The following is a 26,932-nucleotide window of genomic DNA, read 5'->3' as shown; positions in this document are numbered from 1 at the left end:
AAATCCTGCAATGTTTTCCTCAAAAAACTCAATTTCTTTTTGACCGAAGACAGAAAGACGTGAACATCTTAGATGACATGGGGGTGAGTAAATCAAGATTTTTTTTTTTATGTAAGTGAACTAACCCTTTAACTCAAAAGCATTGCAAAAATGTTACGAATATGTTTGTTGTACTATCAAAATAATATGCTGGAAGCACATGTAGTAGTGAAACTTTTTTCATTCACTAGAGAGAGTGTTAAAGGTCCACTGATCTCCAGTACGCCAACAAAGCCTCATCACTCCGGTCCCCCTGGACACCAGAGAGTGCGGCAGAAAATCTGTCAGCCCTAAAAGAGCTTGTAGCTGAAATTGATTAGCATTTAGATTGTATCTAGTTTGATTCAAAGGAGGAGAGGCTACAGATGGTTTGAAAGCAGCAGATTTAGAAGTAGATTTTGAAAACTGTCCTTAAATGGATGCATTTACACACAACTCATTTCATTTTTGCTTTTAGGCCCGTGTACCCTCCACCCCCCGAACCCGGAATGTTATCTGACGTCCTCTGAGGGCTGCCATTACTCACTTATCGTATATTTAGTTCATAGTACATTCATCAGTGCATTCATCTACTTCATGAGAGATTCCTCTTTTGGGAAAAGCCTTAACCGTGAGGTTTGATCTCAGATACTAATTGTATCATATGATACATTTATTAGTATAAATTTAGCATCCACTAAAGCCACATGACCATAAACCGAATGAAGTCCGTTCATCTTCTCCTTCCGAGACCATGCGCATTCTTCATTGCAATGGATAATGCTAAAACATGTTCCTATCAGTATGCTCTTTCCAAGGGCTTGACATTAAGAAGAATACTGTAAATAGCACTGGTTTCACAACACCACCTAATTCATCAAAGTCGCTGCCACGAGTACATGCCCAGTGTGAATGATCAAACACTAGCTGGGCTTTTGGCTCATGCAGAAGGCAGCGGTGCATTAGAAAGCACGAGAACTGTCTGCTAATCAGGAAAACTATCAATCCCTTTCATGAGATGCATTAGAAGGCCACGGTTCTAGGTTTTCAATACAATAATCTGAAAACAAATCAATTTTCTGGCAAAATCTAGTGAGCTACCTAGCATCATGGCACGATTGTTTCATTTGAATGCATGAGCTGTTGCTGCAACTTAACTTAACACACTGTCACTCTTTGGTTCTTCTGAATTAAACACATTTGCAAAGTATTATGTTAGCACCTAGGAAACCACAGTAAGTCTCACAATACATCACACTGCTCAAGGCCTTACTCATCTCAGCCTTATTAGTGTAAATGACAAGTATTTTGAAGTGTAAAGAGGAAATGTGAAGTTGGCACCAATGAGCAAGCTTTTTTCAGTCTTTACATGATTTGCTGCTGATAGTAGTGAAGTACTAGCTTCTGATAATACATTCCTGCTCAAGCGCATGTTGTAGGATCTTTATTTATCTGCTGCCCTCTGCTGGCAACATTTTATGAGGAATTGTTTTGAATTGTAGCCAAATCTTTCATTCTCCTCTTTTGTGAGGTCAATCACTGACATACTGAATTCATTTTAATGTCTCTAGAAGCCACCAGCTAACACAGTTTTAACACAAGTGTGTTAATTTAACAATTTAATGAACTAAAAATTGTAAATGCTGTATGCAGCAATGGTCTTATTCACCTAAAAGCAAAAAGATATTAAAAAAAGATGTTTATGTACTGCAAAAGAGGAAAGAGTGCTTCACATTTAAAAGAAAATAACATCATTTATATATAATACAAAAACATACAGCGATGTGTACATATATTTTACATTTTAACAGACTTTTTACAATACATGAAAAGTCATTATTGATGGCAATATACAGTTGAGATCAAACGTTTACATACACCTTGCAGAATCTGCAAAATGTTAATTATTTTACCAAAATAAGAGGGATCATACAAAACGCATGGTATTTTTTATTAAGTACTGACCTGAATAAGATATTTCACATAAAAGACATTTACATATAGTCCACAGGAGAAAACAGTTGAATTTATAAAAATGACCCTGTTCAAAAGTTTACATACACTTGATTCTTAATAATGTGTTATTACCTGAATAGCTGTTTTTTTTGTTTTGTTTTTTGTTTGTTTCTGTTTGGTGATAGTTGTTCATGGGTCCCTTGCTTGTCCTGAACAGTTAAACTGCAGCTGTTCTTCAGAAAAATCATTCAGGTCCCATAAATTCTGTGGGATTTCAGGATTTTAGTGCATTTGAACCTATTCCAACAATGACTGTATGATTCAAGGGATTCATATGCAACTAGTACAGAAGGTTCAAATGCTCACTGATGCTTCAGAAAGAAAACACAATGCATTACAAGCTGGGGGTGAAAACTTTTGAAATTTGAAGATCAGGGTAAATTTAAATTATTGTGTCATCTGGAAAACATTAAAGTATCTTCTGTAGCTTCTGAAGGGCACTACTAAATAAAAAAAATATATGATATGTAGGCAAAATAAGAAAAATGTACACATTTTTATTCTGTTCAAAAGTTTACACCCCCAGCTCCTAATGCATAGTTTTTCCTTCTGGAGCATAAGTGAGCATTTGAACCTTTTGTAATAGTTGCATATGAGTCCCTCAGTGGTCCTCAGTGTGAAAAGAAGGATCTCAAAATCAAAGTCATTGTTAAAATGGGTTTAAATACACAAAAATGCTGAAAAACCAAAGAATTTGTGGGACCTAAATGATTTTTCTGAAGAACAACGGCCAGTTTAACTGTTTAAGAGAAACAAGGGACTGATGAACAACTATCACTAAACAAAAAAACACAGCTGTGGATCATTCAAGTAACAACACATTATTAAGAATCAAGCGTATGTAAACTTTTGAACGGGGTCATTTTTATAAATTCAACTATTATTTTTCTATGTAAATGTCTTTTATGTGGAATATCTTATTCAGGTCAGTACTAAATAAAAAAAACATGCATTTTGTATGATTCCTCTTATTTTAGTAAAATAATTAACATTTTGCTGATTCTGCAAGGTGTATGTAAACTTTTGACCTCAACTGTACATTGTGGTTACTGGTTTTGTCATTTGTTTCATCATGTTCCTGTTTATTTATGTTCAGACATATTAGGACATACCTGTATCTTGAACAGTCTTTATCGGTCAAGTTTGTTTAACAATATCAAAAACAGTGTCAAGTTTAATGTGGTGATTTATCAATGTACATTCTCCTTCATGATTCATGTTGCACTGTGTTCATGCTTTGCACCATATTAATACTTCCGTTTTTTAAAAACTGCTTTATGCCAGTCATATAAAATATTAAAAAAAAACACACCATGTGGTAGACATGCTGGGGACCTACACAATGAGCAATATGGCCTAATGTCGAGCCCGGCTCTGCTTGCATTTAGCATTTAACTTAATACTCTTTATACAGACTTTATTCTATGAAGAACTGCTTTCTGAGTTCAGTCCGAAAGCACGCTGGGCACAAAGGAGTGGCTTTGCAAATAACACCACACACACATACGCAAGCAGCCCTTGCAAATGTTTTAAAAGTATCAGATAAATTGTCGTTATTTTTCTCCATTTCAGGTATCCCACAGTGATGATTGCACTCCATATGCATGTGGTGCCATGGAAAATCCATTTGCATTGTGGCTTTTAAAACATTTCGCATTAGTTGTCTCTTAAAACTGCATTAAAAAGTTGCCCATTAAGCTGAGAAATATGATGTTTTTGTGGTTTTACTTGTTTGGGTTATTAAATGTTCCATTTATGATTACATCATGAGCGAAAGATACCATTTTCAAAAAAGTATGATGGATTTGCTACTGGTGTTTGATATATAGTTTATATAGGGATGCAAAGAAACATTGGAAAAATTATATTCACATACCAAAAAAAGACATTTTTTCATACATTTTCTTAGAACTGATGATGAGGCAAACTCACAACTTTGGGATTTTCAAATCAATCAATAAGGTCTTTTGGTAGAAAAAAAACGAGTATGAAAATGACACTCAGTTCACTTATAATAATATAATCACAACATATTTCACAAAGCAACACTGAACAATACTGTTTGCCACCCATCTGTTGGGAAATACCATAATTTTGTCTTCTAGTCAAATGGAATATATTTGTGATCCAAGTTTTGCATCTGTTCCCCATCTTCAATGGTGAGTAATCACTTTTTGTTCTTTAGCACATCAAAACTCAGATTTAAATAATACATAAATGTGCTGGAATCAGAGCACAAAACAAGTGGTCATATGACTGTTTGCAAAAAACAACATTTGGAGGAATCATACTGACACAGCCCCAAAAATATAATCTTCAGGCACAGTATGAAAAATGCAAAAGCCTTTACAAAAAAGAATGACTGACTGTGTGTCTTTTATAACCCAGCCTCTCCATCACAGGCCAGCATGTGTCCTCAATGAGTTTAATCTCATCTACAGCCATATTCTCCTTCCACATGTTGATTTTGGCAGGTGATATATCTCCTTCATATATCAGATTATACAGATTTGTAGATGTGGCAAATGTCAGCTGGTTCAACGCAGCTGGTGCGACTGGTATTCCAATAAAGTTATGTATCATTCTCGCTGTCTCTTCAGGGAAACATACAACGTCTTCAAATTTGACTAGAAGATAAGTGTGTGGGGGGAGGCTTGCGCTCACTTTGAGCCCTGCTGAATTGTGAGCCAGCCATAGCTGAGCTAGCAGCTGTACAGGGTTGGGATCTGGCTGGGAGAGGATCTTCTTCAATGGAAGGAACTGTGAATCCACTCTAGCACAGCCTTGATCTACACCATCAACTTTCTGCTTAAAAATGTTGGAGATGTGTCTTTTAATATTCTTACGTAAGTACAAGCTTGGCTTGCTGCTGTAGAGCATTAGATAAATCCATGCACGAGGGTCTCTTACCACATTAACTGAGCGAAGTGAGCGACCTATGACCTCGTGAAGATAAGGCAGCTTTAAGAACCAACCTCCAGCGCCCAAGTTCAACACTGGCCGGGCGTTTGGGTACTTCACCAGGTGCTGCCTGAGTTCTTGGATGTATCTGATGTCTATATGAGAACCTTTAGTCTTTGGGTTGTCTGACAGCAGCATTCTTCTTTTTCGTTGTCCTTTATTTTTGACTTTATTTTCTGTTTCGTCATTGCTCTGGTGCAATTGAATATTTTGCAGGTGCAGTTTCACATTGTGAACTACAGAATGGAACCATCCCTGAATGACTCGGAATCGTCCTTTTTGCGCATCTGCTTTGGACCACTCACAAGCGTCCACCAGGGAGACGAAAGGAGATACGGGGAACCGTAGGAAGTTCGAAGGAATCCGGAGGTATACAAAGTCAGAGCTGTTATCGAAAAGGTGCTGGAGGATCTCTGCACCCGAGCCAGGCATGGATGTAATGGCGACGATGGGAAGGAGATCATGGGCGCTAGTGTCTGTTTCATCATTTATGCTGCTGTCTTTTGATTTAGCATTGCACAAGAGCTGTTCGCAGCCATAGAAAACAGACAGAAGTTCAGTCACCCACAAAAACAGCACACAGACCAGAGTGCAATGAATTAGCATACTGAACGACACGTGACACTTCCTTTTTTTCACTACAAAAGCTAAAGCAAAACATAAAGTCAATACCGCAGAGATGTTTACCACCAATCCAAAGTCGAACGCAAGATCTTTTGTGACTTGACTTGGCAAGGTTTGAATTCCCCTGCCAAACTGAACTGTTCTTCTGCTGTCTTCTGTTTTAGCAAAGCCTGCGAAGCCCAAGTAGCCATGTCTGGCCTCAATGTCTAAGTAGTTTGTTGCAACTGACACAACAGTCTCTGTGTCATTAAGAGTCACTGATATTTTTACTCCATTTTTGCTGTTGTCTACAAATCTAAATTCTGAGACCTTGATGTAAGGGCCATGCATCAAACAAGCCACTCTAGTGACAGGGTTCTCCATGGGAAAGGTCACGTTTATGTACTGCGTCCATCTTTTTTTGAATTCGGCTGCCTGTTCTGCCTCTTGTATCCTGGCAACGGGGCTGGATCCTTGAGCGTCCAGCCAAAACATTTTGTAATGTGCATCCCACACATCCATCAGAGCCCCATTGTATTTTCCAAATGATCTATGAGGAACATACCTGAAATCAATGTCAAGGTTGTGAAAAAATGCACTGAGAGAAGTGAGAGGAGAGCGCTCATGTTTCTCAATGTGGTCCAGCACGAGTAATGTTTGAGAGTTGAGAAGCACAAGCGCCCGATACACACTCTTTAGCTTCATGGCGGATGAATAGGCTGACACAGACTCTCCACTCACAAACAACATGTCCTGGTGTGATGAAGCTGCGATGACCTCCCCGGCAGTATCTCCAACTTCTTTTTCTCCCCATCGTAGCCACTTTGAACATTCCCCCAACTGTCCTTCCCATGGCTGATTACACTGGCTTGTGGGTGAGGGGCCAAATACCAGCACATTATTAAGATAGCTGTATTTGGGACCATACAAGGCCTCGGAGACAAACACCTGTCCATTTGGTGCAAAGGTGAAGGAGTTTTGATCAGGGTGCTCATGCCCGGGGTTAAAGTTCGTCCAGCCTTCAACCCAAGAGTAAGGTTGTGCATGGACAATATCATACACTGCTCTGCCTCCTAATTTTCCAGATTTAAATGACACAAAGGTATTACCCTGAGCTCGAGGTAACCCTGCTCCATAAGTCACCACACCCCAGTTGGAAAAAACGTGCATGCTTGCTTTGTTAAATTCAGGTGGAGGCTGTGGAGTTAAGTCAGAGTCATACCATATGTACTCTGTATGTAAAGTAGCCCAGCGTTGGGCTGATGATTGCATCATAGGTCCGTCCTTAGGACGATGCTTTCGAATCTGCTCTGCTAGCCAGTTTCCCGAGCCATTTCGGAGCACGTATGCATCCAGAAATACAAGCTGACTCTCTGGCCCATAGAACCAGTTATAATTGGAGTCTGCAATGCCAACAGTTCTTTGAAATCCAGGAAGCAGTGTAGCGAAGTAAAACATGAAGTGAGCTCTGAGCCAGTTGTTTTGTGTGTTGTCTATCTGAAAATGACGCAATGCTAAGTAAACATACTGGGTGATGGATTTTGCTGTGTAGCTACCGTACGCAACACCCTCATCGAGAGAGCCATCGACAATGTGGCTGAGAAGGAACATGGTCTTTTCCATGTAGTTCACTGATATTTGCTTCCATATCATGGTCTCTGGGTCATTATGTTCCCCTGCCACAAGAGCACCAATGAGAATGGCTAGTATATTTGTTGTCTGGTGGTTCTGTAGAAACTGCTTTCCCCAGCCTCTGTGCTTGGAAAGCTCAAAAAGCTCCTCGGTAACAGATCGTATTTTCCTGAGATATTGCAGTCTTCTCCGGGTGTCAAGAAAGGTGTAAATGAAATCATACGCTGTGGCAAACCCAGTGAGGGAGTGGGCGATCGGTACCTCATCATTTGGCGCACTGGACACCGTCCAATCTGGATACTCCACCATTCGGTCCATGTACTCTATCAAAAACTGAGAGGCGGTAGCATCCTCAGGTTGAAGCAGACAGTATAGTGCAAGAGGGGGCAAATTGTTACCGTAAATCTCATTCCATTTCTTTCCGAAATCCTCATGGCTCACCGGAGGCTGGTAAACAGCTGCATTGGATAACATAACAGAAACGGCATTTCGAATAGCTTTAAATATGTGTCTATGCGTGGCGGTGGCCCTCTGTTTCAACAAACGCAATTGTGTCTGGTCAAAGTATAGCTTGGGGTGAAGGTGTGCTGACAAGGTGGTATTGTCTGTTTGGTGTTCTTTCAAAGACACATATCTGTCTGAGGCAGACGAAATTCCACAGAAAGCAAGTCCCACAGCCAAGACACAGAGCAGAACCGCAGACCTCTGCATGTTCTCCATGATCCAAGAAACAGATGTGGTGCCTTTCTCTTCGAAAGCTCCTCCTCCAAAGCACCCAAAAATTTGTTATTAGTCCAACTTGTACTCACATGTAGAGCTGCAGATATTTCCTTTCTGGCAAAAACCCAAATGACTTTGGCGGTATTTATGTTGCCAGTAGGAAGCGTTCACTTTTCCTTGGGAAAACATGCTTTTAACTTCCATAAATGGTTATCCGACTCTACTAAATCTTGATAAACCCACGCAAAACATATTTCTTCCGCATTTATTTGCACGCTGTTGTATTATTTAACCGGATAAAATGTTAATATCAGCACGAAGTGCCATAACGGAAATATAATAAATGCAGAGATATGTCAAAGAAACTTTCGTTTTTAGAATCCGTCATTACAAGTTTGATCCTCTGCTTCCCGCGGGTCTTATGGAAGACAGTTTCCAGAAAGTTGCAGCGTTCGGCAGGAACTATTCACAGCACCACGTAAAGTCACTCTTAACGCCTTTTTCTCATCTTGTGACACGAAAAGCGAGATAATCCATTAATCCACTTTGAGGTGAAGGAAACGTACCGCTTGCTGTGTCGTTTGTCTAAGTGGTGATGTTTTCTCGCTTGATCTGAAGCAAAGACAGATATGAAGAATCCATAATGCCATTTCAATGTCACTTATTTAGGCTTAAGGGCTAAATCTTCTCCATCAAATTCCTTTTTTGTCACAAAAGTGTCTTAGTGTTTAAGGCAAGTCGGTTTTCTCATCTTCCAAGTTATCTAGTACAACTATCACTGTCGGCATCAGCATTTTTTAATGTGATCGATAGATGGCGTCGTAATATCATATTGTGTGGTTTATTAAACTACATTTCCGGTATTCAGATCGTTTGATTTATAACCAATATCTAATGAAACAAATTTGCTATTCAAATATAAAGTTTTATATCAAAGATTTAATTTAATTCAGGCATAAGTCAGAATAGAGTTTGTGCAATTGACTTTTAAGCAGATACATTTTACAGTAGGCTCTTGTGTTAAGAAGCGTGTCTGCTTTCATGCTCACAAAAAAAAAAAAAAACTATGCACAGGTAAACAAAAAGTACAATAACATTTTGAACATAAATATAAACACAATTTAAGTTGACATCATAGATGGGCATATACAGTTAAACCAAAAATTATTCAGACACCAAATATAATTTTTTACATTTTTTACAAGTGCAGGACACTGTAGTTCATTTATGTAAGTGAGAATAGCAAAATAAACTGTGACATTATACACACAAATTCTTCATACAGTGGACTACCAGTAAAATATATGAAAATTTAGGACCATACATACCTTTCTATAAGTTATCTGACATTATCAAGATGAATTTGTTTTGACAGTTTAACTCTTGAGTTCTTGTCATATTTTATTACAATTTTATAACTTACAGTGAATAAACCGTGATAATGTGAGACATTTTGAAGGTGTCTGAATAAATTTTGGTTTGACTGTAATTAATTTGTGATTATCAAGATGAATTTGTTCTAACACAGCTTAACTCTAAGTTCTTGTCATATTTTATTGCAATTTTCTAAACTATAGTGATTAAACTGTGATAATGTGAGAAATGTTGAAGGCGTCTAAATAAATTTTTGATTTGAGTGTATGTTGTATTAATTTAATTTAAAATTAAAATGAATTTAATTTTAGACTCTTATATGATAAAAAAAGATATTAGGTTAATTTAAGTTATTTGAACTTTATTTGATAAAGAAACCAACCACAGTATACTGTACACTGGGAAGACAGTTTATAAAAAAGAGAAAAACAGTATTACATGTAATGATATGGTAAAGATTAACATGATCCCTAGTAAACAGTCCATGTTAATCTTCTTTCTTTGCTTCAGAGGTTTTTTCTGTGGTCTCAGGCTGCAATTCTATTGCCTTCTTCCCATGTGCATCCAAAACAGGACTTGCTGTAGCTCCTTCCACAGGCTTCCCATCATCCGCTGGTACAGCCGTACATGTACCCCAGATAACCAGTGCAACTATACCCACTGGTAGTGAAAACACAAGACAGGAGAAGAATGGAGCTGCCTGGAACATTGACTGAGATCGAGAAGATTTATGTTAGTTACTAGGACGACAGTGACCTAAATATTAGCCTCAAGTAAATATTTGATGAGGATGTGATCCGCTGTGTGTTTTGGTTTTGATGCATTAAGCTTTTAGCAAATATTTGGGAAAAAAGGAATAAGAGTAATTCTCTCCTTCTGCCAAAATAACAGTGTTAGTTAGTCTTACCACCACAGTAGACTTCGCTTTATAGAAATGTCTCTTAGTCTGCTGCACAAATCCATTTCCTCCGAGTAGCTGATTGGGGTAAAAGGAAAAATTTTATTAGAAAAGGAACAAGGATTTATATAGCAGGAAAGTATCTCCCTCTACATACCTTTGCGCTACCATCCAGAACACTGTTTAGGAAGTGAAGTAAATCCTCAATGGTCTCAATTTTACTTTCTGGTAGACAGTATCCATCAATGGTCATATTTAACACAATGATGGAGGGCATCTCAACTTCTCTGAGAAAAAACATATTAGTGGTGATTATGCACACAGAACAGATTTCGGTGATATAAAGTTGAGGTCAAAAGTTTACATACACCTTGCAGAAACTGCAAAATGTTAATTATTTTACCAAAATAACAGGGATCATACAAAATGCGTGTTATTTTTTTTTTATTTAGTACAGACCTGAATAAGATATTTCACATAAAAGACGTTTACAGTCCATAAGAGAAAATTATAGTTGAATTTATAAAAATGACCCTGTTCAAAAGTTTACATACTCTTGATTCTTAATACTGTGTTTTACCTGAATGATCCACAGCAGTTTTTTTTTTTGATAGTTGTTCATGAGTCCCTTGTTTGTCCTGAACAGTTCAACTGCCCGCTGTTTAAAAAAAACAAAATCCCACAAATACTTTTTTTTTTTTTAGCATTTTTGTGTATTTTAACTCTTTCCAACAATGACTATATCATTTTGAGATTCATCTTTTCACACTGAGAACAACTATTACAGAAGGTTCAAACACTCACTGATGCTTCAGAAGGAAAATGATGCATTAAGAGCTGGGGGTGAAAACTTTTGAAAGCAGAATAAAAATGTGTACATTTCTCTTATTTTGCCTAAATATTTTTTTTTTTCCCATTTACTCCTGTCCTTCAGAAGCTACAAAGATACGTACATGTTTCCCAGAAGACAAAACAAGTTAAATTTACTCTGATCTTCATGCATCAGCAGCATTTAAACCTTCTGTAATAGTTGCGTATGAGTCCCTCAGTTGTCCTCAGAGTGAAAAATGGAGGATTTTTCTGAAGAACAGCGAGCAGTTTAACTGTTCAGGACAAACAAGGGACTCATGAACAACTATCACTAAACAAATAACAGCTGTGGATCATTTAGGTAACAACAAAGTATTAAGAATCAAGTGTATGTAAACTTTTGAATGGGGTCACTTTAATAAATTCAACTCTTATTTTCTATTGTGGACTATATGTAAACGCCATTTATGAGAAATATCTTATTCAGATCAGTGCTAAATAAAAAATAACATGCAGTTAGCATTATCCCTCTTCTTTTGGTAAAATAATTAACATTTTGCCAATTCTGAAAGGAACCTCAACTATATATCATTTTTTGTAGAATTCTGAAATATTTATCATTTTGTTTTTCAGTGGCTTTGAATACAGTTCCTGCACTTTGCACCTCCTAAAATCTGTGTCTAATTCAACTCACCCCATAATTAAACCATTGATATATTCATTACCATCCATATAACCAAACTGGTAATCACTAGGGGGAAAAACAAAAACAAATAATTTGATTAACCCAGATATCTGGTACCTTCTCTTCATGCTCCATATAACTGTAGTACTTACCTTTTGTAATGATCTCTGTATTCAGTTGACAGCCTTTCCATCAGAGTTTTGTAACTACAGAGATCAATTTTGAGTTTAATAGTGGGAAATAATGGGGAAAAAACTTGTCTTGCTCTGATGTTACTTACCGAATGCTTTCTTCAGATGGATTCTTCTCATCTACAACTGCCAAAGCCACAAGTTTACCTTTGAGGGAAGTGTGAAAAATGAACAGCACCACAATAAATTATGCATGAACGCAAAGCATCATTTTCACACATATATACTGGATCTTGGCAGAAATTCATCATGCCAGTTGTTTTATCACCTAGTGGCAGAAATATAGCAATCACAAAAATGGTTTTAATTAATGATGTAGAGGAAAATAAGACAAAATAAAGTAAAAAAAATCTAACATTCATGGAGAAAAACAGCCTTACTTAGTTCTCCCATCTGGTACAGACTGAAGCTGTCAATTTGGAAGTAAGATTGAAAACGTTCTCGATTTATCCAGGAGGACAAATCACCATCAACAAATTCTATAGGAATGATAAGACAAATGAGATTAAACTTATTATTAATTTATGTACATTTAAGTTTCAAGTGTTCAATGTAGCCGTACATTTACTAAATGTCATCATCAAGCCTGTGCAAATAACATGCAAAGTAAAAGTACCCAGAAATGTTTAATATAAAATATGTAATCATGAGAAACAAATGATCTTTTATTTTATTAAGAAAACAAAGGGTTTCTGTTCACTGACTGTGCATTAAATTATGCAAAATATGTTACTTGCACACAGTCAAGCTGTTGACTTAAAGGGTGTGTACTGGATGTTAGTCCAGGCAAAATGTTCAGAATAAGCCACATGACAGACGAGAGCTGGAATACTTTACTCTCTCTGTATTCTCATCTTTTGGAACAGAATGGTAAGAACCTCATTATTGTAATTATGTCTTCACAAACGTTTTTTCACTTGTATACATACAAGAACCTGTGTAAAACCATGGATAAGCACTCCTAACATACTCGTTCCATTAATGTTAATATAATAAAGTTAACTCCAGTGACCTAAATAGCCAAATTATGCTGGGAAAATATAAATGTGTCTCAGATATTTTAGTGTGCTGTGACCTTTGCTGTTTACTATTTTTAATATTTATGTATTATACATGTGCCTTTGTTTTTAATTGTCTATTTATGTCTGTTTTAGGAGGATTACCATGCAATTTCTGTTACAAAAAGTATCCTTGAGTAAAGTAAATGTTGTCAGGTAAGTGATTCATAAACTTGATAACAGTAGACTGTTAAACCTATTTGCAAATGGTCTGTGTAGACTGTGTATCACGTACATACAGTTAAAGTTCAAAGTTTAAAAAAGCGTACATTTTGTATGATCCCTCTTATTTCGGTGAACTAATTAACCTGTATGTAATTTTTTAACAGTGAAGCAGTGAGTAACACAAGAGTTGGCCATAATATGGCAGTAAATACTCAAACAAGAAACCTTTCAATTTTTAAGGTATAATAAAACCTGTATTTCTTCTTAGGTAATATGAAAGATGTTAATACATAACATCTCCTGTAGACGCCACATTCTACGTCTTTTAACCTTGCTCCATGGACGTGCTAACTATTCATATCATGGATGACTCGTCTGACAGTGCAGTGTTTCGGGTTCAGGTTCAATGTGCTGATCCTTCCCTGCTAAACTACTGGCTCCAGAAGACCTTCTTCAACAATGGGGAAGTCCAGCAGATCAACACCCTGAGGATAAACGGCTGTCGTGGGCTAGTGTTTGTTTTGAGGGTGCTGCATCGTTCTTCACGCCTCCCTAATTCCCATTATTGGTGCCCTTTCCTAGTAACACTCTGCCTTGATGCCCTGGCATTTCACTACCACCTCCCCTCCGTGCCCCAGTGGAATGGCACCCTACGAGAGGCGATGAGAGGAAACAGCCTGGAGCTCAGACGCTGACAAGACTATGAGATGCTGCTGCTTACAGATTCTATTAGTTTCAGATGTTCGCTTACTAAAGTGATGCACTGCAAGTAGTACATCTTACCATTGTAAAGGTAGTACGTTCCATCTTTGAACACAGCAACAGCGGGAACATCCTGCAGAGTGACCGCCTGTGGAGAAAATCAATAATGAATTGAATCGTTGAATTGTTCGTTTTCTAAGAAGCTGATTATCTTACAGAGGTGCTTTCCTGAGGTAAGTGAAAGTCTTACCTTTGGAAGGACTTCCTCGGATGCAGTGAAAAAATATGTGTGGACAATATACTCAGTTGCAGCTTTGTAGTATTCCTTCTGTTTAAAAAAAGAAAAACACTGTATATTATATGAACCATTTTTATAAACCCTGCGTGACCCTGCAATAAATCTATACACAGTTTATTTATAAAACAATAAAAGTGAAGTATATAAAACAATAAAATACTATCCAGTAGCAGTGGTTGTTGTAAACTCATTCTTCAATGTTTAATAGTTTGCATTTCGTTCCTATTCCATCATAATTCATTTATTGACCGATATTAATGTTTACCTTAAGGAGCGACTCCCCTCCAATGTAAACGAAGATAAGATCATGACGACTCATAACATGCTGGAACAACTGAACACTGGAGAGTGGTCTTACCACAGGTCTAAATTAAAGAAAAAAGGACAAGGGGATAGCATGAGGAGAATTATAACTAGCATTGACGTGAGACTAAAATCAATGCAGAACACGAAAGACACAAGACGATTCATTATGGTGAAATTTACTCCAGAATTACCCTGAAACCCTGTTGGTGAATTCAATAATAGCATCCTTTGTTCTGGGCCCTTTGTAGTCAAAAGACAGATCTCCTTTAAACCTTATTAAAAGAACAGAACATAGTCAAATACATCATACAGCATGAACAATTTATGGCTATTAAAAATTTATAGATTTTATATATGGACCATTCTACAGAACTGGTGCAAACTGCAGTCCCACAACCCTCAAAAAAAATTCAAAAGCATTAAAGTATTCAAATCTTAGTTTACTATTATTATCTATTGAATCCCACAATAATATTTAAAATATCACTAAGCTTAATATAAAATCATCATTTCTTATCTTTAATCATCATTTAATATCTTTTAATTAAACATTATGAAACTTTATGTAAAAATGTGTCCCGCATTTTCATGTCGCTACCGAAACAGTGTATGTTTTAGTCCATTGGCTGAGCCTGATTTTCACTACACCCCAACATTTATGATCAGGAAGTATTTATGTATCTCTCTCATAAAGCTACATGGTGTGAGTAGATAGGCCCCATCATTTTGAGGTAAATGTGTTTAAAAGTATGAAAAATCTGTGTGTAACTAAAGAATTCCATAACATTTAGTTTTTATATGTTTCAGAACTGTGCTGGCTAACCATGTACTGAGATTAGCATCTTTGAGCTAGGTTCAAAAGACACACATTTGGTGAAGTTTTGGTAGTGACATCTTAGTTTTTTGGGGGTGTTATCCCGTAAAATTGTCTCTAGCATAACAGTCACAATCGAAACATGTCATCATTGTTTCCGTAGTGACAAAAGGGAACACATAATCCTTTATTCAGGGGAAATAAACAAAAATTTTGTACAATTATGCATTTTTTTTTGTATTTTAGTATGTTTTAGTTGTGGTTTAGTATGTGGGTTAAATTCTGTAATATGTGGTCGCTACCAAAACATTACTGTCACTACCGAAAATGTGCTGTCATGACTAAAACATGGGATGTTTTGTCAAAAATAACGTATACTTAATTATCAGCTAAAATGTATGATAGTGTTTGGTTCAATGTATTGTTTAAACCAGTCATTCCCAAAGGCGGGGTCCCGACCCACAAGTGGGTCGCGGGAAATATTGTATGGGTCGCCAAGTCGAGCACTATTTTTCAGTGCGCTATATACTCTTGATTAAAATTTATATGTGTAGTTCACCTATTAGCCGCACGAGGGAGCTCGTTGTTTTCTTCTGCTTTCTTTCCTCCAAGTAGTTTTGTTGTTGTTCTTTAGCTGCGCTCTGCATCGCCTGTTTCATACTCCGTCTGCAGTGCGTATGCGTTGCGTATTTTTTTCCGCACCCATGTTAACGGATTGGAGCGTTCACACTGCACGCGGTTGCAGTCCAGCAGTGCGTCCCAGAAGCAGTGCGTTTGCAGCAGAGCAGCGATCATTTCGGCAGAGTCTATTTTTTGCTGTGCTGCAAGCGCTGCATGTGCTGAATTAAAGTGACAGCGCATTGTTCGCTGTAAAAATGAACATGGATTGACACGAAAATGTCCCATAAATGCATATAAATGAAGTCCACTTTTTCACAGTCAACACGTGGCTTTTTGGCTAGGTTTAAAATAAGGAAAAGTGCAGTTTTAAAGAAAAAGGCAACATAATACGTGCACTTGTCCAGGCAGAAAAGTTCTTTAAAGCATTGTTTTTAATAAAGATTTAATGCGAAAGAAAAGCATGAGAGCCGACTGTTTCTGTCTGTGGTAAGTTTTAATTAAAATATTTTTTGATAGCCCAATTTCAATTAGAAAAGGAAGCTATAGCCTCCCTATGTTGTGTTTAAATGTGTTGCAACTTGCTTGAGCAACTTAATATACAAATCTAGAAGTCAAGTGCATTGAATAATACGTAGTTTTTTATTGAGTTTAAACGTGAAAATGTCTGTTACTGTATTAGTGTACTGTGATAAAAGAGGATCACAATGCTGAAAAAGCACTTGTGGATTTGAAATCAAAATAACGGATAAATATTGTGTTTGTGGTAAACAGCATTTTCTGCAAATCTGCATTTTACTTATATAAAAAAATGTGCTTTGTCAAATATCTGTATCTCTTTTAAATAGTTAAGTGGAAGCATGACCTTAAAAATGGTCACACATATTTTGTTAATGCATAAATTCTCTTCGTGATATATGAACTACATGGGCTTAATGTTTATTGGGTCACAAGGATTTATCGACTTTAAAATGTGGGTCCCCAGAAAAAAAGTTTGGGAAACACTGGTTTAAACTAATGAATCCTTAGGTTTTAAATCAGTATGATCAACTTTTTGCCTTTTACAAAGAAAAATTTGATTCAAATTCAACAAAAATTATAAATCACACTTGAAATATTGTTAACATTGCAATTGTTACTGATTTACCTCAGGAAAAAAAACTAATATTTACAAAAAAAGATGTATATAACCCTTCTTATTAAATTCTATATTAATGTGTTTCAGTAGTGACAAATTTGTAGAGGACAAATATTCCAAAACTTTCAAAAAATACAAAATGAGAATTAACTGCACAATTACTAGAATGTGTACCTTGAATATTATACAATTTGCATACATACAAAATTTGTGGAAAAGGAATATGTATTTTTATACGTTTTCAACTGTGACTATATATATATATATATATATATATATATATAATGTGTGTGTGTGTGTGTGTGTGTGTGTGTATCTGGTATTCATCACGTTGTGGGGGCCAAATGTCCCCACAAGGATAGTAATACCAGTAGATTTTGACCTTGTGGGGACATTTCTTAGGTTCCCAAGAGGAAACAGGCTTATAAATCATGCACAATGAGTTTTTTTTGAGGAAGTAAAAGTGTACCCAATCTCCTGTGAGGGCTAGGTTTAGGTGTAGGGTAGGTGTGGGGCCATAGAAAATACGGTTTGTACAGTATAAAAACCATTACGCCTATGGAATGTCCCCATAAAACATGTAAACCCAACATGTGTGAGTGTGTGTGTGTGTGTGTGTGTGTGTGTGTGTGTGTGTGTGTGTGTGTGTGTGTGTGTGTGTGTGTGATAATGATGCATTAACTCACAGTTTTATGGTTGGATAACCACGAATATTAAACTCTGAAGCAATACCTAAAGACAGGGAGATTAAGCATTATTTCTGTTTCATTGTATTTATAATCCAGCAAAGAAAGTTGTACTATTCATGTTATTAGCTGAAGTGTTTTGTTAGCTATACGATTAGTAAATCACAGTTAATTGTAGTTAATTTGCTTTAATTTTTTAACTAGTCTAGTCTATTCTAATTAATAACAGAGTGTACTCATGGTAGGGGGTAAAACACAAGACATGGGCAATGTTTCATTTACCCAGAAAGCTTATGTGTAAACTTAATAAGAAGAAGATTATGAAGTCGGGAGACAATAGCAGCAAAAGGCAGACACTGAACAACCTAATTCCAAGAAACTAAAGGGATTTCTAAATGCTGAAATGCATCTTGTGCCATATGGCCATCTGGTTAACAAGATACAGACTCAACACAAACTACATATACAGTTCAACGGACTGAGTCTTATGAACGCATGAGGCCTGCTTAACTAATCCCATTAAACAGCAGGTAAGCCTATCCTGCCGTTTAAGTAGCATACTAATTGGTTGCTAAGCAATGGTGTGGCATTACCATTACTGTCATCTCAAACCAAGCTACAGCAGGGGGATATAACTTTCATCTAAGTATCCTAGAGGGGGGTATGGCACAAATGCAGTTCTTGCTAATCTTGAATATAATTTTAAATATGCATTCAGAGTAATTAAAGAACACTTTTATGTGAACTCAACCCACTTGTGTGCACTGTGGTATCAATCTTGCCAACATTAACAGGAGAGCCCATACTCTTCAGCTCTGCGCCGACTTCATGCCATATTGGCTCAAATGTGTGACAGTATGCGCACCATGGAGCATAAAACTGCAATAAAAACATAATGATATCACACAGCAGGCATGACAAAGTTACAAAGCAAACATATCACACAACATAAATTAGACAGCACTGTATATACTCTTACCTTCACCAGCCAGAGTTCATTCTCAAGGTATTCCTTAAACCTGTAAAAGAGAACTGTTTAAAGCAGTTACACACTTCTATCTATCTATCTATCTATCTATCTATCTATGCAATAATATGACAAACCGCAGGCCTTGACAAATTACAGTTGCCTGCAGGCAACCCTTTTAGCTGTGTCTGTTTACAAAGCTGCAAGCCTTGTGTGACGTATTACTTTTATGAAATGGTTCCCACATAACAAATGTAGTTTGATAAAGGATATTAAAACCACAAATTTCCATCAAATACACATTTTATTAAGCAGACTCATTAAGTGCCGTTTCTTCCAGTGGATCTCCGTACGTTGCTATGCAACAAAAATAACGACGCTGCCCTCACAACACCTTCAGTACTAAAGCATCTATTTTTACAATGTAAAACACTTACTTGTCATCGAGTTCCTCCACGTATCCTGACACCACAGCAATGACCGACAGTAGCGCTATTAAAAAGAAACGCAGTGACACATATTACGTGTCAATTAGTTGTGTTAAAGAGATGTATTTTGCAGTTTATGCAGAATTGTGCAATACTAGGCGTTCATACCTGTAAGTATTAACGTTACGTTTCTCATTCTTGCTATCCTTATCTTGTCATTAACCGTGCAATAGCCTTCAAATGTTACAGGCAGCAGAGTCAGTGTTAGGTTAGTGACATAATCATTAGACTGGTAGTAAGCTCTTGACCGATTGACTAGATTAACCCTCTTTGTCCCGAGGGGTAGGAACAGGACAAGTATTAAGGCCACAAATTGATTATGGGCAACGTTTCATTGCCTAACTTTAATTAGTTTAAATTAGATTTCAGGCTTGTATTTTCAGCAAACACAAGCACACACTCTGTGCTAAACAAAACAATACAAACCATCACAGAAATTCTAGTGGTTTCCTCTACAAATACCATTACAAACCATCAACTTTTAACTATTAAAAATTACAATGTTTTACTCCTGTAATGAGTTTTGGGACATTTTCCATTAGGATTTAGTGGTTTTAACAAGACAATTACCAGTAGAGACCAATAGGCACCATTACAGTTTTTATTAAAACCAGAACAATTCCATTATAACTAGTAAAACCATTACAAATACTGTGATGGTTTCTATTGTTTTTGTTGTTGTTGTTTTTCAGCAGGGCCGCCTCAAGGCCTAAAATTACATATTCTGTGGTGAGTCTACTGTTAAATCTTTAAATGTGACTCTGGACCACAAAACCAGTCGTAAGTGTGTTTGTAGCAATAGGCAACAATACACTGTATGGGTCAAAATGATTTATTTTTCTTTTAGGCCAAAAATCATTAGGATATTAAGTGATAGTACGACCATGTCCCATGAAGATATTTTGAAACACTAATCAAAACTTAATTTTTGATTAGTAATTTGCAATGCTAAGAACTTCATTTGGACAACTTTAAAGGCGATTTTCTCAATATTTTTATTTTTTTTGCACTCTGAGATTCCAGATTTTCAAATAGCTGTATCTCAGCCAAATATTGTCCTATCCTAACAAACCATCCATCAATGCACACTTACTTATTGTGTTGATATATTCCAGGTGATGTATAAATCTCAATTTAAAAAAAAAAAGTACCCTTTTGACTGGTTTTGTGGTCCAGGTCACAAATGTGATCACCAACTAAATAGTAAACCAACCTATTTAGTATATTATTGTTGTTCTTGTTGTTGTTGTTGTTGTTATGATTGCTTCATTTAGGTGTTTTAAATTATTATGTAGCTACTGACATCAAAATAAACAAATAATTGTTTATTAAACATTTTCCTGCTGTTGTTTTGCAATGTTATATTGCAAAACATTTGCTGCTATTACGGTGAAATACAGGTAAGGTTTTGTGGTATGGTATATTTTTAAAGAGATGTACACAATTAGTAAATTGTAATGTGCACTTAGTATTATTATTATTATTATTACACAATTGGCAATTCTATTACATATTGTTTTTAGTATGATAACTTGTGTACCCTAGTAAAAAAAGTAATAGATTTAAATGCATTAATTTTATACTAGTATAGTCATATATTTACTGAGACTTGAGACTTACTGGTAACAAAAAGTTGTAATTAAACTTTATTTGGAGTACTACTTGTGCACATGCACATGCACATTTCTCAATATTAAGCCTAAAATACGTTTTAATGTCACTATTCATGAGGATTGTGTGATCTTTAAAATAATATTAGTCTTCAAATGCAAAATATTTAAAGTGTACCACTTTCCACTTTACTTTAGCACAATCAAATATACCTAAGTATATCTTTAGTTAGAATTAATATGCATTAAGTGTAAAATTAGTCGATCCAATTTAGCAGACTTTAAATATATCAGTTTAGTATAAAGTACAATTGCAGGGTATTTTCATTAAGTACATAATATGTAAATATATTTGTAGTATACTTAGCATGAAATAAATGTATTTTAAATACATTTTAGTATATTTATTTTTCACTACCCTTAGATTTCAAAATTTTGTATTATCTCCCAAAAGATGGCGCCATAATTACCCATTCGAAATACAGCTGCTTCGTGTTTTATTAGAATGCACATCTGTGTTAAAATAAGTGGGCATCATTACATTAATCCTAGTTCGTAACATTTTAAGCACAGTGAGTTAGTCTTACATTTTGCTTAGACAATTTCTAATTTAATAACTGCTGTAAATGTCGCCAGAGCATTATTCCTCAACTGTTTATTGTTTTACCAATTGTTTCGATCCCATAATAGCATGTAATGCGTTTTAAACCCTTCAGAGATGTTTAACCCTCTGGTGCTCTTCGGTCACTTCTGACCGAAAAATTTTCTGTTTTGAATTTTTAAAAATCACAGCTTAATCGGAATGATATGAAACTCGGTGACTTTTATGCCATTTGGAATGTCAACACAAAAAAAAATTGAGGGCATGATTCAAGCAGGCTAAGTGGTCGTAAAAAAAATAGTCACACTTGTGCTCTTCGGTCTAAAATGACCGACCATAGAAAATGAATGGGAAATCGACAAAAATACAAATATTCAGAGAATTTTTGTGTGTACAATCTACAAATCCTCCACAATGCTGAAAAAAAGTACACAGCAGTGAAGGGGTTACACTCTAAAACACACCCATTCATAAACACACCCATTCACACACACACGCACACACACACACACACATTAATATACACACCACTATTCGGTCACTTTTGACCAAAACATTTTTGGTTTAGAATTTTTCAAAAAATCACAGCTTCATCAGAACAGTACCAAATTCATTGACTTTTATGGCATTTGGAATGTGAACACACATAAAAAATTAGGGCACGATTAAAAAAAACTAATAATAAAATAAAAACTTGTGCTCTTCGGTCTAAAATGACCGACCATTGGAAATGAATGGGAAATTGACAAAAATACAAATATTCAGAGAATTTTTGTGTGTACAATCTACAAATCCTCCACAATGCTGAAAAAAGTACACAGCAGTGAAGGGGTGACACTCTAAAACACACCCATTCACAGACAGACACACACACACACACACACACACACACACACACACAAACACACTAATATACTCACCTCTATTCGGTCACTTTTGACCAAAACATTTTCGGTTTTGAATTTTTTTTAAAAATCACAGCTTCATCAGAACGGTACCAAATTCAGTGACTTTTATGGACACATAAAAAATGAGGGCATGATTCCAAAAAAAAAAAAAAAACTTGTGCTCTTTGGTCAAAAATGACCGACATCAGGAAATGAATGGGAAATCGACAAAAATACAAAAATGTACAGAATTTTTCTGTCTCTTTCTCACACATCCACACACACACGCACAAATGAACTGAAACACAGCAAATTGAAAAGATGTAAAATAAAAAAAAATAAATGTATAAAAAAAAATACATTTCCAGAGTGCAAAAGACACACACTCTCTTGCATATACAAAAAATTAACACTTCAAATCATATTTATAACAAAAAACTATCCCAAACTGGATAAGAAATAGTCTTTGAGATTGTTTAAATGTATGTTCAACTATTCCACCTAATAAAAATGCTGAATCAATTGTCTAAAAACAACTAGGCAATTCACAAGCTGCTTTGTAGAGAACTATACAGCCATCAAGTTACACCTGCCATTACAGATGTTTTTCTCGTTTTTTACCAACAGATGGCGCTAATCTGCCTTCAAAAAAATAGTGTTGAATGGCTGAGTCTCTATTTCAACCTGAAATACTGCATTCATTAAAAAAAAATTAAAAAAAAATAAAAAGAAAATTTTTTATTATTCTCAATGGCAAAAAAATGGATATTAATTACAGCATAAATATTCATTATTACCACAAAACCCTCTCAAAATGCAAAAGAAAAAAGAAAAAATATTATTAAACAAAAATGAATTGGAATGGTTTTACTGAAAAAATTACAGGATGCGTTACAGGTGTCCGGTCACTTCTGACCGCGAAGAGCACACGTGTGACTGCTAAACGAAGAGCACCAGAGGGTTAAAAGACGGCCTAATAACTACTTATTATTGTGAATCCACTTTTGTTTATGTATTTCAGTATGCCATACAAGCAAGCCTGCCATTGGACGGCTGCACCTTGGGGAAACACTGTGATTCGCTAAAGAACAAGTCAATCAATCAAAATACCCGCCCACAGTGCGTTCAGCCTCGCCGGTGATTGGTTCAAAACAGTACCGTTTAAGAAGTCTCTTGTATCTCTATGGCCGACGTTGACGTCTGTCTCCATCAAATGAAACGTAAGTTTGGTCCGTGGGGAGAGGCAACTGTTATGGAAGTGGTTGTCTCTTGAATTTACTTCACTGTGTTTTCACTCAGCCTAATTGGAATAACGTCGGGATTTACTGCTTAGTTAGGGATACAACTAGAAACAGAGCGAAGAGAGGGCATTATATTGAAAGGACTCTCTGGAAAAAGCTAGCGCGTTATTTATTTTCTCTTGACCGCTTCATGTTTGTGGACACAGCGCGACAAAACATACGCAGTTGTCTACTCGTGCACGTTAAAATTGGCTTTCTATCTGAAAGTTTGCGGTAGTCGCGGTGAATTAAGTTTTGAGAAGCTCACAGGTTGTTTGTGTTGTTTAATTCGCCTCGGAGTTCAATTATAGCCTAGTCGACGCTCCGTCAAAACAAACAGTTAACGTTATATCTGCATGTAATATGGACTGTAGTATATGGCCCTCGTCTGCAATTACAAAATGCAATGGGACTAACTGAGGCCCATCGACCGCAAAAATATCTTTGCTTCACTTTCAAGCCTGATGACCAGGTAAGACACTGAAGTTTGTGTAGGATCAGTGGGGTGTTTTCTTTCTGCTTTTCAAGTGCGTTGAGAACTTGAGAACCAGGCGCGTGTGTCAGTAAACAATTAAAGTGCGCTTTGGTCTCCACCTATGAGTAACAGTTTAATAACAGCATGCACTTGCACCTGATCACTATTCTCAGTGGTATTCTGGCGCTTATTGTTTTGCAGCAACCGAGTTCACTTTCGGTCAGCATCATTTATGCGATCTCGGTTTGCAACACTTCCGAGTTGCTTTTCGCGTCCGCTTTGTGCTGGCTTCCCTGTAACTCACTAAGCTGTGTAAAAACATTAGCACGACTGGTTTATCCTATACTCACAATTAGTGTGCAAAGCAGTTTGCAAATTCACCCGGATCGGTAGGAACTGTTGCCATAGTTTCCTTAACGTATTTGCTCTTGGCGATTAAATGATGGGCATGGTTTTGTGTAGCAATTAAACAAAATTATTGTTATTGTATTTATTAAACCTTGTTAAATGCATTATGTGTTTAACCTTGTAAAGTGTGTTAAGTGTGGTCATTAATATGCCTATTTGAGTCTAAGCACTTCTTAGCAACTTCTTGAGCAGATTTGAAGTGTTAAGCAGATTCATGAAAAAACACAGTCTTACTGTAAAGTATGTTAAATGCATGCAAAAAATGCGTGGCATGAGCTGAAAAATCTGTACTACATGGTCAAGTCCTTCTCATTTCTTATTTCTAATCTTTGGAATGTCAGACATGCTGTGGTTCATAATTGGGGTGCATTGTCTAATCATGTGATTTTAAAATACATGTAGAATGTGAAAGCATTTCAACCTCTTTTGGAATTTTTGTCTCTTTTTATATTAGAGTATCTTAGAGTAATCCGTGACTGTGACCTGGAACCACAAAACCATAAGGATATTTTTTTTTTAATTTCTTGAGATTTATACAGCTAATAATAAATACACTTTCCATTGATGTATGGTTTGTTAGGATAGTACAATATTTTGCTGAGATATGACTTTTTGAAAATATGGAATCTGAGGGTGCACAAAAATCAAAATATTAAGAAAATCACCTTTGAAGTTGTCCAAATTAAGTTTTTAGCAATGCATATTGATAATCAAAGTTAGTTTGTGTATACTTATGGGATAAACTAAAACTATACAAAATGTCTTCATGGAACACAATCTTTGTTTAATATCCTAATGATTTTTGGCATAAAAGAAAAAGTTATCATTTTGACCCGTACAGTGTATTTTTGGCTATTGCTACAAATATACCTGTGATACTTAAGACTGGTTTTGTGGTTCAGGGTCACTTATTTGAGTACCACTAGATAAAAATAAGGTCTTATAGTGTAATGTTTACAGTCAGCTTACTATCATAGCTGTTGTTTTGGTGAAACCCCTTTGGAGTGCATCATTTTTTAAAATTACGTGGCATTTCCTGGCTGAGAGTGTTTTGGGAAAATAGCGATTGGTATATGGGTCAAATCATGCAGTAAGCTGAGCATTGAATGTTGGCTGGCCTTAAGGCTGTCCCAACTGAAGGTCAAGTTTGAAATGAGCTCTGTGGAACGCTGCCACTGGAATCATGACCAAAACAGCTGTTTTAGGGCTTGTCCTTAGTAGTCCTGCCCTTCTTACACACTCCAACCCTGAGTGTGTAACACTTTTGGTAGCTTTCGACTATAAATTGCATCATTTAGTGAATGTATGTAAACAAAAACACAGGAACAGCCTACCTTAATTGTTATTAACGGTTAGGCATGTGATTGGCTCCTTCATCACATCATTGAAACCACAGAAGGGATCAGCAGAGTTGATTTATCACCTTGTAGTGAGTAGAGCCAGCTGTTGAGAGGCCTAAGGCCTGCATAAATGTTTGGTCCCTTTAAAATGGGCTTTTTACTGGGGTGTGGCACTTGAATGTAAGAGTGGGAAGACAGTGTTTGGATACTGGCAGAGTTTTGTGTTATTTATTTCCCTATTTCTTTCCCATGCTTACAACTGGAATGTTGCAGAGACAGTTTATCCTGTATCCGTCCTGTGTTGTTTTGTGATGAATGAGGGGAAATGAGTGTGAATAGCTTGATTCTGTGTTCGTTTACAGAAAATTTAGTTGAGGTGATTTATTTTCGTGCCACTGGTTATTGTTTGTTTAGATAGTGTAAGGAGTTAAAAAAATGTAATCTGCTTGTACTTGACAGGTGTGTTTACTACCCCAAACCCTATTTCCACATGTGCCGTAATTTTTTTTTTTCTTAAATAATTGGGCAAAACGTGCTTCAAATAGTGGTTTTCAGATTTTATTTAAAGGATTTAAAAGATATCAAAGGATTAGTTCCTTTCCAGAATAAAAAATCCTGATAATTTACTCACCCCCATGTCATCAAAGATATTCATGTCTTTCTTTCTTCAGTTTCAAAGAAATTCAGTTTTTTTGAGGAAAACATTCTAGGATTTCTCCATATAGTGGACTTCAATGTGAGCCAACAGGTTGAAGGTCTAAATTGTAGTTTTAATGCAGCTTCAAAGGGGTCTACAAGATCCCAGACGAGAAATACAAGGTCTTATCTAGCAGAATGATCGCTAATTTTCTAATAAAAATAAAAATCTTTATACTTTTTAAGCATAAATTCTCATCTAGCTCTGCCATGTGCTACTCCACGCATTATGTAATCACGTTGGAAAGGTCACAACGCAGTTATTCCTTTGTGTACTTTAGTTCAAAATGGTAGGGTAGGGCAAAAAACATCTAATTTTCTCCTTCAACTTCAAAAGCGTAGACCCTGCAACTCTAAAGCCTCTATTTGCTTGTTTTTATTCTGTCTGTTCAGAGTCACCTACAGTAGACTGTGTTGCTTTTTTATGCCAATTAGAGCAGATCCACAAAACTGTGACCAATGTGTTTTTTTTCTGACTTTTTTCTTA

General features: G+C 36.3%; 3 protein-coding genes across 3 annotated transcripts in view; 1 reads left to right on the top strand and 2 right to left on the bottom strand.

The window, feature by feature from the left end:
- Positions 1-1,867: 1,867 nt before the first annotated feature.
- Positions 1,868-8,710, bottom strand: dsela (dermatan sulfate epimerase like a). The gene has a single exon (XM_073849860.1). It carries the CDS (start codon positions 7,948-7,950, stop codon positions 4,381-4,383), a length of 3,570 nt encoding a protein of 1,189 aa, XP_073705961.1. The 5' UTR covers positions 7,951-8,710; the 3' UTR covers positions 1,868-4,380.
- Positions 8,711-9,668: 958 nt separating this feature from the next.
- tmx3a (thioredoxin related transmembrane protein 3a) lies at positions 9,669-19,385 on the bottom strand. Its single transcript, XM_073849802.1, has 16 exons — positions 19,257-19,385; positions 19,098-19,152; positions 18,673-18,712; positions 18,449-18,572; positions 17,694-17,739; positions 14,629-14,709; positions 14,397-14,496; positions 14,084-14,161; positions 13,915-13,981; positions 12,289-12,387; positions 11,998-12,055; positions 11,870-11,923; positions 11,727-11,783; positions 10,380-10,509; positions 10,232-10,300; positions 9,669-10,036 (listed from the first exon to the last, which is right to left on the bottom strand). Exons 1-16 carry the CDS (start codon positions 19,282-19,284, stop codon positions 9,812-9,814), a joined length of 1,311 nt encoding a protein of 436 aa, XP_073705903.1. The 5' UTR covers positions 19,285-19,385; the 3' UTR covers positions 9,669-9,811.
- A 4,102-nt stretch (positions 19,386-23,487) lies between these two features.
- Positions 23,488-26,932, top strand: part of tesk2 (testis associated actin remodelling kinase 2) — a 29,165-nt gene continuing 25,720 nt past the window's right edge. The window contains exon 1 of the mRNA XM_073849406.1: positions 23,488-23,998. The gene's annotated coding sequence lies outside the window, so the exon portion shown is untranslated. The remainder of the gene's footprint in view (positions 23,999-26,932) is intronic.

This window comes from Garra rufa, chromosome 10 (assembly GCF_049309525.1).
Source record: "Garra rufa chromosome 10, GarRuf1.0, whole genome shotgun sequence".
Lineage (NCBI taxonomy): Eukaryota > Metazoa > Chordata > Actinopteri > Cypriniformes > Cyprinidae > Garra > Garra rufa.
The sequence above is the reverse complement of the archived record's forward strand: the minus strand, read 5'-3'. Positions and strand labels throughout refer to the sequence as shown.

Bases quoted from the DNA above. Each gene is read 5' to 3' on its own strand.
- dsela (XM_073849860.1), bottom strand. From the start codon at position 7,950: ATGGAGAACATGCAGAGGTCTGCGGTTCTGCTCTGTGTCTTGGCTGTG.
- tmx3a (XM_073849802.1), bottom strand. From the start codon at position 19,284: ATGAGAAACGTAACGTTAATACTTACAG. The intron at 18,713-19,097 runs GTAAGTGTTTTA...TCTCTTTTACAG, and splicing joins GTGGAGGAACTCGATGACAA to GTTTAAGGAATACCTTGAGA. The intron at 10,301-10,379 runs GTATGTAGAGGG...TACCCCAATCAG, and splicing joins TTCTGGATGGTAGCGCAAAG to CTACTCGGAGGAAATGGATT.